Below are 16,801 nucleotides of genomic sequence, written 5' to 3'. Positions count from 1 at the left end.
GGGAAGATGACGAAGAAGAAGACGAAGAAGATACGTGCCGCCTTGCGAGAGAAAAAGTTTGTTTTCTTATGTTATCACTCGGGGATTTTCGCGAGTCCAAAAAAGTTGCAAGTTTTAGCCTTTTTTTTCCTAAAAATAAGAACGCCACTGTGGCTACATAGGCTAAAAAGCTTGTAGCCAATCTGGAATTTACTTTGCACAAACCCAGATTCAGGCCTCAGCAAATAAACCTGCAGATAAAGTCAGAGAGGCCAGACTGAGATGGTTTGGACATGTCCAGAGGAGAGATAGTGAATATATTGGTAGAAGGATGCTGAGTTCTGAACTGCCAGGCAGGAGGCCTAGAGGAAGACCAGAGAGGAGGTTTATGGATGTAGTGAAAGAGGACATGAAGGTAGTTGGTGTGAGAGAAGAGGATGAGAAGACAGGGTTAGATGGAGGACCCTGATTGGCTGTGGAGACCCTGAAGGGAAAAGCCCAGAGGAGAAGACGTCCCCTCCAAGCTACTTATATATTTTCAAGTTGAAATGTATTATTACAGTTTTTATGACATATGAAAGTATTGCATTGTCAGTATATTATATATTGTCTGTATTACAGTATTATGGTATGTTGCATGCTAAGTCATGTGTTGTGATGCTCGTAATCCAGAGCCCTGATCTCAGTTAGCTTGTCTTTAGGCGGTTCACTTGATTGATTGAAACTCTTTGAGGTTTGTGGGCGCTTCTGTTCCTGATGGTTTTAAATGGATTCACTGATATACTGGTCCTTCCTAAGAGGACTTACAGTAACAGACTATGAAAGAGTGATAAAACTCTCAGTCTCTGAACCATGTCAGGTTACTTAGTATGCCTGGAAGATCACTGTCCTGAGGGTAACTATAATCCTATGATTTACAGCAAGTGACCCGGACCTCTTCCTGGATTAGTGGGATTCTCTTTTGTTGGACTCTAGATCACACCAGGAACACGCCAGATGAAGAATCTGACGATGACTCCCACTTATTTTCACAGATGTTTTCCGGTTTCATGATTTTTTTTCCAATGATAAGTGAGTTTTCCTCGTCATGCTGGTGACACACGAGCATGACTCTGCATCATACTGCAACCAGTCTGTTGAGACTCCTTTATCACCAGACCTCTTCAGTTCAGTTCATTTATTACAAATATATATTAAAAGCATTACAAATTCGTTCACATACAATAGGTGGCAATTCATATTTGTAAATGGGATACCCTTGAAGCAGCATTTAGCTAACGTATGGGGCCCACATCAGTAAACAATATTTAATACAAACATACAGTGCTTACCTAACCTGTACCTACCTAAGCTTACCTACCGACTAAAACATACCTATCTTCCCTACATACATTTTAATTGCCTACTTTACTTTAGCTATCATGTGTATCCTATGTAATTTATAAAAGTACACATTTTGTTGTAAACATTATACCACTTTTTGTTTTGTATTCCCAAGTTAATACTTTGACTTATGAATGGTCGAAGTATTAATTTTGACCATTCAAAGTAAATACATTGAATGGTCAAAGCATCACCTCGACCCTTCAAAGCTACTGGTCAAAGCAACAGCTACTGTTTATTATAATAATAATAATGATGGATTAGATTTATATAGCGCTTTCTTGTCTGGACACTCAAAGTCGCTTACATTGGATCTATTATTCACTCACACCTCATTCATACTTGGTGGTGGTAAACTACGTACGTAGCCACAGCTGCCCTGGGGCAGACTGACGGAGGCGTGGCTGTCAATCTGGGCCTACGGCCCCTCCGACCACCACCAGAACAATCACACACATTCACACATTAAAAATGAACAGAGATGATGCAGCTTTAATGTCAGTGTTCAGCTCGTTCCAAACCCGTGGGCCTTTACACGTCACACCAAAGCTTGTGCACTTTAGTTTTCTCATTGTTCCCTTCAAGAGGGTTTTACGTCTGGTGGTGTGGGCATGAGCAGGTGTAGAGACAGGAATGAGCCGAGCCAGTCTGTCCTCAGGTCGATTAACTACAATCTACATCATACACGCATTTTGAAATAAGTTGCACTCAGTGAGTTTCAGAAGCCTATATTTACAGAACAGGGAATCAGTGGGGCTGTTAAACTCAGCCCAAGAGATCACCCAAATGGCCTTTTTTTGAAGGACTTGTAATTTGGAAAGATGGCTGGGGAATGTATTGCACCAGACCACATTACAGTAATTTAGATGAGGTTTGAAAAGGGATCGGTACAAAATTAAAAGTGCTTCAAGGGGAAGAAAGTGTCTCAACTTATAAAATAAATCAAATATTTGCATAATTTATTCACCAGGTGATCAATATGATTTTTAAAGTTGAGGTGTTCGTCAATTTTAATTCCAAGAAATGTGGTACAATTTAATCTTTCAATGTTTTTACCATTTATTGAGATGAGCAAGTTTTCAAGATTTTCTTTGCTTCTATTTGAGCAGAAAAGGATGAATTTAGATTTATTTATATTTAATGATAATTTATTGGAATTAAACCACTAAAAGTGCACTAAATAAAAAGTTATTCCTGAAAAACAGCTTGGGTTCAGTAAACTACCCAAATGCTTTGATTGCTGATTGACCGCCCTTTAAAAAATGAACTAACGATGTTCTATTTTGTCTGTTGTCTCTTACCCGTACAGTTGAAAGGACGAGAAGCCAGCAGGTGCTGAGCCCAGGGGCTATTGGCAGACTTCCTCCCCAGGTGCCATCACCGGGCAGTGGCCTCGTGACTCCCATGTGCGCTATCCATCCTGTATGAAAGAGAAATCCACCCAGGTAAAACCAGCTCCATTGTTTTCTGTCTTCTTGTGAGGTGCTGGGATTTAACTTTGTTTTTGTTGTGTCATACATGAAAAAAATCCCTCGAGCTCAAGTTAAATGGTTAAAAAAAAGAAATGAAACAGTTTTCTGTACCCCTCATGTCATTGTGATGCTAATTTACACTAACCCACCGATACTTTATGAAATTTCTGGTGCTGTAGTACAACTTTCAAGTGCAGTCGTACGTTGAGATACCAGTATAATTACATCCCGCCTCAAAGCGGTGATGTATTGTAGTTGTCAGTGTGTGTCCGTCCGTCCATCTGTCCGTCTGTCCGTCCGTCTGTCCGTCCGTCCGTCCGTCCGTCCGTCCGTCTGTCCGTCCGTCCATCTGTCTGTCCGTCCGCCTGTCCGTCCGTCCGTCTGTCCGTCCGTCCGTCCGTCCGTCCGTCTGTCCGTCCGTCTGTCCGTCCGTCCGTCTGTCCGTCCGTCCGTCTGTCCGTCCGTCAGTCCACCAAATGTCTTCACAACCGTTACAGATAGAAAGACGAAACAAAAAGCACATTACTCAGGCAGCAAAGGGGATGAAGATGAGATGATGACCTTGAAAAAACTAGGTCAAGGTCAACTGTATGAGTCGCTCCTACCAGGTTTTAAAGATCAGATGTCTGGCAAGAGTGTCTTTTCCCGTCTCCATTATTTTTTTAGTGATTGTATCACGGTTTTGTATCTAGACATCAACACAGTGTGGTTGTTGTGGTCCTATGTATTGATAATTGACCGGTGTCATAGCTGTCATTTGCCCTCTAAACAGTGGTGCTGACACAGCAGTTATGTCGGCATCTCTCCGCAGCTCGTTGTCCATGTGTTGTCTGTGGCCCTGCAGGCAGTAGGGTGGTTCTGCCCAGATACCCTGAGCTGTGCTGTCACTGTGGACTTGATGTAAAACACAGTTGAATCGGATTTGAGCTTCCACCACATCCTAGTTGTGAGACTTCAGTAAAAATACCTGATGTGTATTTGAAAATACGTGACCTGTACTTCAAAGCACCTGCAATGTGGTTTTTTACCCAGAAATCAAACTTCTGTGTTCTGTTTTTTTCTGTTGTCCTGTGGTCCTCAGACCAAACTGCATCGCTTCGTGTCGGAGTGTGTCTTGTGCGTAAATGACATATATGGTGGTGACGTGTGTTGGGTATTTTTTTGCGGCTGAGGAATGGCTTCATCTAATGCAGTGGTTTTATTCATTAATGATATTTTCTGACGCCCCATGCTTGTGTTTGCTGATGTTTGGAAGATGCTTCGGTGTCAGGGACGTCTTTTAGTCTGAAGTCACCACTCCGCCTTCCTGAGGAGCTCAGTCAAACCAAGTGAGATAAAGTTTCAATGTAACATGAATTATAAGGAACACTATATTACGTTCATGACATCATTTCTTAACCCATTATTGTGTTTTTCATGTGTAGTCAGTTTACTATTTATTATCCTAGTTATGGCTATCGGGATCCAACCAACATGTGGTTCCAAAAAATGTAGACCAGTCCACATCCCTGAGCTGTGATCTGGGTGTCATCGAGTTCCCCTTCTCACACATTACATTAGAAGACAGAATTTGATTCAGACGGATGAAAAATACAAATCATCAGATGCTGCAGACGTATTGTCTCAGGCTTTCATTTGAAGTCAAAGCACAATGAATGAAATGTGATTAGAAGGTTTTAAGTGAAGAGTAGTACAAATACTTCTTCTTTACGTGAACGTTGCTTGTAAAGCCGTGAATGAACTGTTCCTGTGCTCATGGTGATCTGTGCTGTTCTTGTCAGACTCCTGGATGTTGGAGTGAGGAACTGGTGGAGAACAGGAGCCCCCACCAGCACTCGGTGTCCTGGGGCAGTTCCAACCAGCTCAAAGAGGCATGCAGACAAGTACTAACACAACCAACACCCCATTGTCTCAACGGGGGCACATGCACACATCATGGACCTTTGTGGGAGTCGAATATTTGTTCCTGTTGGAGCTAATTGAGCTTTCCAGAACTTCCATGTTCTTTCTTTTTAGTAAACTATTTAAATGAGAGGTGTCCCTTTTATAGTAGTATTGGTCAGTCATTTGGTACATAGGAGATAAAGCTCCAGGTTAGGTCATGTAGTGACAGCTTAATGCAGGGTGGGAAATGTACAGGACCGGCCCCTGGGAGGAATGTGCAATATCATGACAATCATAAACTACATTTTCTTTAAAATATGCTATAAAAAGAGAAAAAGGTGACTTATTGTTACTTATATGTAATTTTGACATGAGTTTATTGGTTTGGCCCCCTTAAGAGCAGATTAAGCTTTATGGGGCCCCCATACCAAAACAAATTTGGGTTCATGCCAAACAGTTATTTCCTCCTTTAATACCCAAGTCTGGATTAACTGTACGTTAGCTTCAATGGAAATTCAAAGAGTGAATCAGTGTTTGACCCAGTTTGTAGTTCCCACCAAAGAGAGAGGGTGTGAACGTGATCAGATGGCACAGCAGGCTGTGATGGGTAGCGTTGTGTCCCCCAGCAAGAAGGTCCTTGGTTGGATTCCACCTGGGGTGTGTTTGTTTTCCAGCGTGGGTTCTCTGCGTCTCGTGGTTCTCCTCTCACCAAAAACGTTCCACTTGAGCAAATTGGTTTCTCCAAAAATTTTCCATATATACAGTTATGCTGTCTAAAAAGGTGTAAATAAATTGTACTTTAATGAACACAAATGCATGGGGGACACTGCATATCCTATTTCAAGAGCAAGAAAATTGGAAAAAGTAATAAAATTTGATAATATTTCACTGAAAGTCAAGTGTAATGTTCAAAAAAATAACAGTGTTGACGTCTGTCTTTGGAAACTCAAAAATGTACCGTATGAATCAAGAAATTCTTGAAAAATCAACTTTGCTGAGAATCCTAAACTAATATTTAGTTGCATAACCACCGTTTCTGATAACTGCTTCACGTCTGTGGGCCGAGGAGCCGACCGACTTCTGGCAGCGGTCAACAGGTCAATTGTTCTACGTTCCATTTCTTGGTCTTGCTTACATTTTACTATTAGCAAAACTCAGTCCTTGCATACGCTTCACCGTATATTCTGGTATTACTTTTGGGATGCATAAATTTTTCTTGATGCGCATCCCAGGATGCACTGCTTTCTGGAGGTTAAATGAGCTCTGCTCCATTCTCGTCTTTTCACATCATGTCTTTTTTTTGGATCAGATAATTTAGGAAAATGTTGATGGAATCCAAACAATGTAAGAATATGTATGTTTTGGAGCCAAACGCTTCCACAGTTTAGAAGTGTTCTTTTTTTTACAAGTAAGTCTCCGGTTTATCTAAAGGGTCCGTGTGTGAAGATCTCTGCGGTCCATGAACGCTTTCTGTCTGACAGAAGTGATGAGACGGTGGATGGATGTGGTCACTGTAGAACCATGTGACGTCCCACAGCTGATATCGTATCTTTATAGTCCTGGTGGTGTTGAACCCCGTCCCCTGAAGCTGCAGCCGCCGTGCTACGATCAGCCCCACTCGGCTCCGCCCCGCTGGTACGCCGCGGCAGCAGGGAGGTCCCAGATAGCGCTATCACCCTGCTAACTCCTGTCGAGCCCTTTTGAGAAGGGACATGAGCTGCTGCAGTTCATGACTGTCCTTTACCTCCGGCAGCGATGAACAATGAAAGCTGGTATTTAAACCACCACAAGTTTTAGTGTGGATCAGACATCACCAGAGGGATCTGCCTGCGTCTGAAGGACAGTGTGTCAGGTTAGATGTGCTGAAGATCATCTCCTTCATCGCTGAATGTTGAGTCGAACAGTGCTGGTTTCTTCTTATGGGTAAAATATTTTAGTTTCAGTTGATGTTCTGACACCAACTTCTGAAAATGTGTCCTTTCAAAGATTGGAACGTGGAGTGAGAGCGTGTGTTTGAGTTCATCTCTGATTAATCCCCCTTCTTACCTTCCAAACTGGTGCCATTCTGAGAAGGTCCAGCATGAGGATGGAACGCTGTGGAGCGTCTTCCTTCAATTTGAGCCCCTTGATTTTTATAAGTGGTTAGTCTTGTTTAATTCCGTGTTAAAACAGCGTAGCTCCTGCTGTCGCTGTGCCATGACAACATCAAGCTTGGACTGCAAACTAAATCATAGAGGAGGGGAAGGAAAATGCTGAGGTGCCAAAAGAAGGAAGAGACCAAACCAAAAGAGGAAAACCGTGCAGCGTCTGGGTTGTTGAACAGAATTAACATTTCATAACGGGAACTGTTCAGTGCAATAACGCAATAACCAAAAGCATCGGGTTCACTGAACAGACGGGACACGGTCACCAGTAATCTATTACCAGTTTGGTCACAGCAGCCGTGCTTTTTTTGTTTTGACGAAAATGTATTTTTACCATTAATAGAAATCACAATGAAAAGATATTAAACTCATAAATTGAACTGAATCAAATTTATGATTCTTACAATAATGATTGTGACTCGGAGTGCAAAAATGTTATTTTATGAAAATTTAGCAATTTAATTAAACAAATTTGTCCTTTTTAAAGAACCCTGTATCCTTTAGTTAATGCTGTGCTCCTGTTGTGTAGTTCATGTGTTCACAGAGTGCTGCTTCCTGACATGTTGACTGTCGTGTGGATGAATGAGCTGATGGTGCAGCGAGTGTGATGTGTGTTAGTGTGAGGGGTGATCACTGATGGGTGATGCAGCCTGTGTGGAGAATTCTGAAAAAGTAGCTTCAGTGTCATCCAGCAACTGAAAAAAATCCATCTTCTACAGTGTGTGTTTTATAGACTCACGCCGTCACAGGACATGTTTGTTTCCAGAGCACCTCTGGAAACAAAGGCGTCAGATTCCAAAATGAATTATTGTACATGTTGTACATGTATACTATAATCAGGAAAGACTCGTCAGCATCACGGCTGTCCTCAAAGGGCCAGATGTGACTAATAAATGTAACTAAATGTAACTCAGTGTAATGTAACTAAATGTAACTACTCCTTAATGTAACTAATAAATGTAACTAAATGTAATGTAACTAAATGTAACTACTCCTTAATGTAACTAATAAATGTAACTAAATGTAACTACTCCTTAATTTTTAATAACTCTGAATTTATTACTTATTCAAGTTACAAACATTACATTTACACTAAAAAAGAAATCCTTTTAATTTGTCAGAGTTTAAATTTAAATGTTCCTGTTTGGGATAAATAAAGTACATCTAATCTCAGGTTATTAAACCCACAGAACTCCATCAATCAAGGATCAAACTATCAATGAATAAAGAAAAATAACATCAGACACAAGTTAGGACATAAAATGAGCTGAAGTACTGCATTGTGGGAAATGTAGTTTTTGGTCAAAGCAGACTTGTGACCTATTTATTTTTAAACTCTGACCTTTTATGCTCTGGCGGGCCACATTAAATGATGTGGAGGGCCACATTTGGCCCCCGGGCCGTGAGTTTGACTCGTGTGTTCTAGAGATTTTGGGCCTTAATGCTTCTTAAGGGTTGAGTGAAGGTTTAGATTGAATCCGAAGCCATCGTCCTGCACACGTAGAGGTAATCTATCCGTAACATTAGAGCTGCATTGGCTGCTTTGTACCTGTGAGGTGTGCACTGAGCACAGAGCTGAATCTCATCTGTCCTGGTTTCACCGGCTGTTTGTTCCACCTGTGCTCATGAAGTGTCTCCTCTCCTGCGTGGTTCCAGCAGATTGTGAAGCAGCAGCCCCCCCAGCTCTCAACAAGGAGGACGCCACAGCGAGGACGAGGAGTTCTCCAGGACAACACAGCCCTCGTAGCTCCGCCCACACCTCCACTAACCACCATACTCAGGTGTCACGGCGATGAAACGTTATCCGTTATCCTCTAGGTGGTGCTGCTGGCTGTGTGTATATATGGTTGTTAAAATGAACCCTGTTAGCTCTGACCAAAGGGGGGTGAGAAAGAAAATAACTTAACAAAGATGAACTAAAAGCAGTAAAACATTCTTTACATTATTATAAACATCAGAGGATATTCAGAAGAAGTCATTACAGCATTAAATGCATTATTTTATTCTTCATACATAAATATTCCGTTCCCTAACAGCGATATAACAAATAGATTTCCTCTCCTTGGAGATACCCCGACCCATCTTCTGATGCTACCTGTTCCACAGGCTCCCAGCCGGGTGTCGGTGACATTTAACGACTCGATTCCCAGTGAACCGCTTTGGTTTTTGGGATGTCCAGCAGCAGCTTGTTTTGTTCTCTGCAATCAAACATCGTATTTAATCCAGCGGATAAATCGTGGTCCAGCTCAGACAGTTTTTGCAGCAGAATGCAGTCTGGAGTCATCAGCAGACATTCATGCTGTTGCTTTACCCAAACCTGATGGTAAATCGTGGGTTAATTTGGTGCGTGAGTGATTGGTTATACCTGTAGGGATGTTAAAAGTCAGGGTTCAGTATGTTTCAGTCAAAATAATCCTGTATTTGTCAGTGGATTATTCTCTCCATCAGTCAGTAACCCCTGGGGGAATAGTGATGACTCTGCTGTTCTTCCCAGTGACTGTTAATTTTCCATTTTTAGGCCATTTTTACCTTTTCTAGATAGTGGGAAAAACACCTTTTTATTAAGCCTGCATTTAATGTATGGCATAACAAACCACAACATCAACAACTTCCTGTCCAACATCTGGGTACCCCCTGACCTGTGTCCCAGCTGGGACACAGGTCAGGGGGTACCCAGCTTCCTGACTTCCTGCTCCTCCACACTGTTAAACTGGAAAGTCCGACTCTCGTCTGAAATCACATTGTGTTTTATGAGCTTTAAATAATTTGACTCTGAATTAATCATATTTTTTCTTGATCTTATTGATGTAGAAATCATTAAAAAAAAGTTCCTATTTCAAATGGTTTGGTCATGTGACCTTGTGAGTTCCACAAACGAAGCCCCGCCTGTTTCCCGTCTCCCCAGTGTTTCAGTGAAGGTCATCCAGAATGCTTCACCGTCGACTTCACAGCATTTATTATTTGCGTGTAATATTTGTTTTTCATTGATCGGTTCAGTTGTATAACCTGATTTCTCAGTTGACAGTACTCGTGTTGGTGTGTGTCTAAATCTGGGTTCTAGGTACCGTTTCCCTCTGAGGAACCCTGCAGCATGAAACCGAAGTCATTATCTAAATTAATCCCTCAGATTAAGTCCCTTCTAGGAACCTGTTGTTCCCCAAGATGACGGGCTTTTATTAATGAAGTGTGTGTGTGTGTGTGTGTGTGTGTGTGTGTGCGTGTGCGTGTGTGCGTGTGTGTGTGTGCGTGTGTGTGTGTGTCCCACAGCTGTTTCCATGTCGAAGTCAGCCCAGATGCCCCTGTCCAACATCACCGTCCCGAAGCCCTCCATCTCCAGGGTGCCCAGCAGCATGGAGGGCATCAACCACGAGCTGGAGAAGGTCTTCATCAGAGACAACGGGGAGAAGGAGGAGCTGAAGGTGTGGGCGCCGTTCCGTGTGGTGACTGTTGAGGCCCCCGTGTCCCTCATGATGTTCCCTCTGTGGTTGAACCCTGCAGTCCTTGGAGGTCCCTGACGGCCGGCGGGCCCCCTTCCCTCCCCAGCAGCGCAGCAGCAGCACCCGTAGCGTGGACACGCAGACGCCTTCAGCTCCCGGTCGCTCCAGCAGCTGCTCCAGCCTGTCGCCCTGCCCCTCACCTGCCTGCCCCCCAGGGTCACATGACGGCAGCCCGTACTCCACAGAGGAGCTGCTGTATGACAGGGATAAAGGTAAAGTGATGCTGCTTCACACAGCCCCCCACGTGTGTTACAGATCAGTGGAAAGTCGTGTTATAACCCAACAGATTCAACCCAATCGATCAATCGATCATCTGTGTATTCATACAGTTACTATTTGTGAAATTCTAACTGAAACTAGATTACATAATGTCTAATCTAGATTACACAATGTGTTTCCTGCCTTTATTCAAGTTGGTTCCTTTGTATTTAAATATTTACAGTATTTTCTGTACTATAAGGTGCACCTTTAATGAATTGTTTATTTTATGATTTATTTCATATATAAGGCGCATCGGATTATAAGGCGCACATAAAAATAGACTTAAAAAACTAGCAGCTGTAGTTGCGCTATCCGTCCACTAGATGGAGCATTCATGACTCAGTACCTTTAGTCAGCTGTGAACGTCCCTGTTGTTATGTCAATCAGCCATTCTGAGCCTCATCAAGGAAACCTGATCACCTGATCACTTTGTGATCTTAGAAAGAAGTCAACACGTTTGGTGTTTTCCTTTGCTGCTGAGATTTACGGATAAAAGTACTACAAAATACTGTAGTACAAGATGATCTAAAAACAGTCAAATTAGATTTGTTTCTACAGCTGTCAGTGACGTGTGGTGAGGTTCACGGAGGTAAGAGCCAGACTACGTGGTGTATTTACCGCTCTGTCTGGAAAAATACGCCGTATTAAAAACCTGACATTAAAACTGGTTAAAGTCATTACAGTGGACCACTCAGTGCCAACAGGGGGGATCATTTCCTGATCTGAAGTTAGAAGCAGATATTTAAGCTCTGATGTTCGTCTTCGTTTATTAAATATTGTTTCGATCGATCGGTAGTCCAGTCGGAGGTGAGGTGCAGCTATTTGCTGCTGTGTGTCCTGAACAGTTTTTAACTAGTTTTAATGTCAGGCTGATAATTTACTGTCAAACGTGACGCTGTTTTACTCCTAGAACTGACTTTAACGTCGGTGTCTCACCGCCGTGAATCTCACCGCACGTCGCTGCAGACAGAATACACAAGCCTGAATGCGCCCCCCTGCCCCCCCAGAGCTATCAACTACCTTTGTAAATCAATGCAGCACACCAGACACCTTTGTCTAGCAGTGACTGCTCTTGGACTTTCAGAAAAGGCTGTAAGTTCATCTTTGAGGGTCTTTATTCACCTTTAGTCCAGTTTCTCCGTGTGTTTCCACAGACTAATAGAATGGACCGTCACTGGAGTCCAGATGACAGCACAATGGGGTTTTTAGACCAGTTCAGTTTAAAGTGGGTTATTTCTGACGCCAAATAGTTAGAAATACTGAGATCAGTCAGTCACTCAGACTTTATTCATAGAATTGTTGAAAGTTCCTCATGTTTCTCTACGTAATCGTATCCGGTCACCGGGGCTCTCAGCAGGCTGCTCTGACGTCACACAGCAGATCAGTAGGAGCGGCACTTCGGCGACGCCCCTTGACTACCGTTGTTAGGGGGCGTAGTGCCTGGTGAGGGTGCCCCCTGGTGGCGGAGTGCGGCATGACTGGCGGCCAGACTGCTGGCTTTTTTTCAGCGATTTTGTTTTTAACCAATACTAATATGAATATTAATCCATATATACGGAGCATCGGATTATAAGGGATTATGAGAGAATTATTGGCTTTTAGGTGCGCCTTATAGTGCGGAAAATACTTAACCTTTGAGTTTATTTTGAGTTTATTTTAACTTTTTTACAGCCACCCTAACTTTCCTTTCTCACAGCAGCAGGTGACCCACATGCTGTGGAAACTCTGTCGATGTAATACTCAGGCCCCGCCCACACGATGATGCAGATATCCGGAACGAAAACGCAACTTTTTAAAAACGCTGGGTCTGCGTTGTCGTGTGGACGGAGATTTTTTTGAAAACGCTGTGGTGTGGGCGGGGCCCAAGTGTCCTTTGGTTCCACTGGTCACACAAGAACATCGTTAACGGTGTAAATACCAGTTTTATTTTACTCATTGGTACATCCTACTGCCCCAACAACCCCCCCACAGCACCTCTTAACTTCACCTCTAAAACAGAAAACTACCAAACAAACCAACGCGATGTCCTCGTGTCTCATGAACAGTCACCTGAGTTCTTTTTTCACTCTGATCCAGAGTCACTCCTAATACCATCTGAACTGATGAGGATCCGCTTCACATTTTTCTTTATTTTTTCCACCATCTCACTTCATGATGACTGATTTCTGTCTGCCTGGTGGTCAGAGATTAGGATTAAGTGTTGACAGTGATTAGTGTTAACCTGTAGGTGTCTTACCACCATCTTCTGGTGGTAGTGCTGCATTATTACCATAAAAGAACACCCTTATGACAAGAGCATCTTATAGTGCAGTATTTACTGCACCATAAGATGCACTGGACCATAAGGGGCACCTTCAGTGGATGGCCTATCTTAAAACATTTTCTATACATGAGGAGCACTGGATTATTAGACTGTTGGTTTTTGAGATGTTAGAAGCTTTGAGGTGGGCCTTCTAGTAAAGACCACATTGTTTGTGAAGTCAGCTGGAGCTGGTGTTAGCATAATGTTAGCACCTGAAAACAGGTGTGTTAGCTTCGCTTTTTTACTAACAGAACACAACATAAGCCACTGCCGGTTCTGATTACCCAGAATCCCCTGTGTTCTCCCGCCCCTCTGTGTCCACAGACAGTGGCAGCAGCTCCCCGCTGCCCAAGTTCGCCTCGTCCCCCAAACCCAACAACAGCTACATGTTCAAGCGAGAGCCCCCGGAGGGCTGCGAGAAGGTCAAAGCGTTTGAGGAGGCCAGGTGCGTTCTGATTGGTCCTCCTGTTGAGTTGAACCCCCCCCCCCAGCTGCCTGTGTGACCCCACTGACACCGACTCCATTCCTCCACAGCTCCAGGCAGTCCACGTCCGCCTCGGCCCCCCCCCTCTTCTCCTGCCCCGACAAGAACAAGGTCAACTTCATCCCGACGGGTTCGGCCTTCTGCCCCGTCAAACTGCCCGGTCCCCCCCACCCCGCCCCGTCCTCGGAGGACGCCGCAGAGACGGGCTCCGTCGCCGAGCCTCGGGGCGCGGCGTCACTCTACGGTGCCCCCACTCAGGTCTCTACGAGCACCAGCACAGACGACCCCCCGGAGGAGCCCAGCCCGCTGTCAGAAACTGAACCCCCCCAGACAGACGGCGCCGCCATCAGCTAGACCCCAGCGGTGCCTCTAGCTTTAATCCACGCTAGCAGCCACCAACCGTCACTACTGACTGTCCCAGCGACACCCCCTCCTCTACCCCCACCTCTGCATGACATAGCACCCCCCCCCCCGTCCTCAATAACCACCACTACATTAACGTCCCGTTCTCCGCAACGTCTGAGCAGCGTGAGCTGAAGGAACTGATGGTGACCTGATGGTGATCTGATGGTGACCTGATGGTGACCTGATGGTGATCTGATGGTGAACTGATGGTGAACCGATGGTGATCTGATGGTGACCTGATGGTGATCTGATGGTGACCTGATGGTGATCTGATGGTGACCTGATGGTGAACTGATGGTGAACCGATGGTGACCTGATGGTGAACCGATGGTGAACCGATGGTGAACCGATGGTGAACTGATGGTGAACTGATGGTGAACTGATGGTGATCTGATGGTGAACTGATGGTGAACTGATGGTGATCTGATGGTGAACTGATGGTGAACCGATGGTGACCTGATGGTGACCTGATGGTGAACTGATGGTGACCTGATGGTGATCTGATGGTGAACCGATGGTGACCTGATGGTGATCTGATGGTGATCTGATGATCTGCTATCACACGAAGGCGTCGGGGGGTGAAGATGGAGGACTATGGATGGGGGGAGGGCGGTCTGTTTCAGATTAAATGGTGTGTTGTGTTCTTTCCAATCTGACAGTATGAATAAGCTGTAAACGTGTATGGAAACATTTAACGCTACGATCAGAAAGAAGAACGCTCGTTTTAAAAGATTCCAGCAGCCGACGGCTGGACTGCCAGGATTCTGTCCACACGTCCAGGTCGTGTTGGGAAACGCTCTCCAGAACACAACCAGAGAATAATCTGGCCTCTAATTGGTTGGTCTGCATCAGGTATTACACAATCAGAGTCGATACTCAGGTAGTTTTGGATTAATGTCCACACACACATCTGTAATGTGATGAAGCTGAACTCATTCATCCTCTCATTCCAGACCATCATTCCTTTGTGTTGTAGCAGCTTGCTGCCACCAGGGGGCGGTGGCTCAGGTTGTTGGTGTCCGTCTCTGACTGCTGGTGGGACGCTGTGTGTGTGTGTGTGTGTGTGTGTGTGTGTGTGTGTGTGTGTGTGTGTGTGTGTGTGTGTGTGTGTGTGATGAGAATCTGATGCATTCTGTGGCTGTTTAAAGCATGAGGACCGTTTTGATTGGCTCTCCTGTGAGGTCACAGGTCAGACAGGTGTGGATTGGATCTCGTTCGATCAGTTCAACCTCAGTTTTCTCGGCCAAAGAAGTAACTTGATTCTACTCTTTACTTGAATTGATCAAAATTAAACCCAAAGTCATCCTGGATATCTAAACATTCAGATAAAAAGAATTGAAGTCAGTTCATTTTTTTACAACATTTCTGAGCAGATGATGTACGAGCAGCACGTCTAGTCTGGAGTAATAACTCTTTAATTCAGACCAGAACCATAAAGCTAACTGGGCTGAAAACCAACCATTAAAATCTGTGGGTTCTGTATTTTCATTGGGATCTCATGAACACATCCCTCTGAATGCTCCATTTACTTCACTATTTATTTGCTAAGAGTTTAAGCATCTTAGTTTGCGTCGTTAAAGAAAGTGTAAAGTGACTAAACGGTAACATTTAACGGGGTTCAGTCTGGAGAAGGAAATCAGTTTTTGTGTCATTCAGCTCGTGGATGTCGATGGCTGTCAACAGAATCTTCTGTTTATTGTTCATATTTATTTAAATTCAATACAACACCCAAATGTTGTAGACCCTTACCTTATATACTATAAAGCGCGCTGTCGCCTTATAGTCTGGAAAATCCTGTAGTCTGAGAGACTGAGTCCTGAACCACCTGCAGCCGTTAGAGTACAGAGCTGACACGAGTATCTCTCACACACAAAGGAGTCACGACCCTCTTAACCTCCACATACTTTGCACAATTGCTATCCTGCAACATGTAAGCTAACAGGGTTCCTAGTGATGCTAGGAGACCATGTGGTCCCTGGGACGCTTTTCTGAACCGTTCACACACATTCCTCTATTGATGGTGTGTCCTGATTCCCTGCTTCCTGTGTTTTGTGTTGAAGGTGTTTTAAACGTCCAGAGAGCGACGGACCATGGATCAGAATGATCTTTGTTCTAGTCAGTTTGTAGCCAGTGAAGAAGGTGGAACATGTAGTCGCTAAAGATCTAAATGTTCTTCTCAGCAGGTGGATGAAATGAACCAAAGATAAAGGTCGACTGAACATGGAGCTCTATTTTACTGTGATTCTTCATCCTGTGGGCGGTTGGATATCCATGTGGTGACGGATGTCAGCAGACAGGTGGAGCCGTACTGGCCCAGTGACTTACCATAATCCACATTATTGATATTCCATAAGAGTTGATGTTAGACGTGGATGAACGTGTTCACAGACGAAGGGTCGCCCCGGCCGCCTCCGTTAGCATCACTGACGCTACAAACCCCTTCTGATCCTCTCATGTGATTGGTTCTCACCCACGTCTGTGCTGTTGAATGTGCATCACCCTACGTATAGCGATCCACAACTTTCATTTGCAAGAGTGACGTATAATCCAGGTTTGTTTTGCTCTCAGTGTGCTTGTGGGGTCATCGACGCTCCATTCCTCTTTTGTATATATGTGTTTTCTAAGGAGGCTCAGTGTTGTGGTTTCTTAAGACAATTCAGCACCTTATCGATGACCTATGGCTATCCCAATGTACCGCGTATACCTGGCATTGGTGAACTCGTTGTGTGCAATAATAGGAACAGAGGCGTTGTCCTCCGGGTGGTGTGTGTTCATCTCATTGACATCCTTTGGTTTTGAGCGTGGGGCTGGATCGACAGGTCGTTTGTTGCTGAAGCCATCATCTGATCCAGAACCAGCACTGAGTGACCCGAGCACATCACCGGCAGGTCAGGGTGTTCTCACTTCACTATGTAATCCTGTGTGTGTAACCTGCCGTGTCAACCTCCATGCACAATGGCAATAAAATAAACCATTGGTTGTTTTGTCCA

General features: G+C 44.2%; 1 protein-coding gene across 1 annotated transcript in view; it reads left to right on the top strand.

Moving 5' to 3' along the window:
• The window catches only part of glcci1a (glucocorticoid induced 1a), a 25,163-nt gene extending 8,362 nt beyond the window's left edge, over window positions 1-16,801 (top strand). The window contains 9 exon segments of the mRNA XM_068332325.1: window positions 2,672-2,713; window positions 2,716-2,807; window positions 4,616-4,717; window positions 8,519-8,643; window positions 9,513-9,523; window positions 10,130-10,281; window positions 10,361-10,571; window positions 13,247-13,367; window positions 13,457-16,801. Coding sequence (XP_068188426.1) covers window positions 2,672-2,713; window positions 2,716-2,807; window positions 4,616-4,717; window positions 8,519-8,643; window positions 9,513-9,523; window positions 10,130-10,281; window positions 10,361-10,571; window positions 13,247-13,367; window positions 13,457-13,760 — 1,160 coding nt within the window. The 3' untranslated portion in view covers window positions 13,761-16,801.

Source organism: Antennarius striatus, chromosome 14, assembly GCF_040054535.1.
Source record: "Antennarius striatus isolate MH-2024 chromosome 14, ASM4005453v1, whole genome shotgun sequence".
Lineage (NCBI taxonomy): Eukaryota > Metazoa > Chordata > Actinopteri > Lophiiformes > Antennariidae > Antennarius > Antennarius striatus.
The sequence above is the reverse complement of the archived record's forward strand: the minus strand, read 5'-3'. Positions and strand labels throughout refer to the sequence as shown.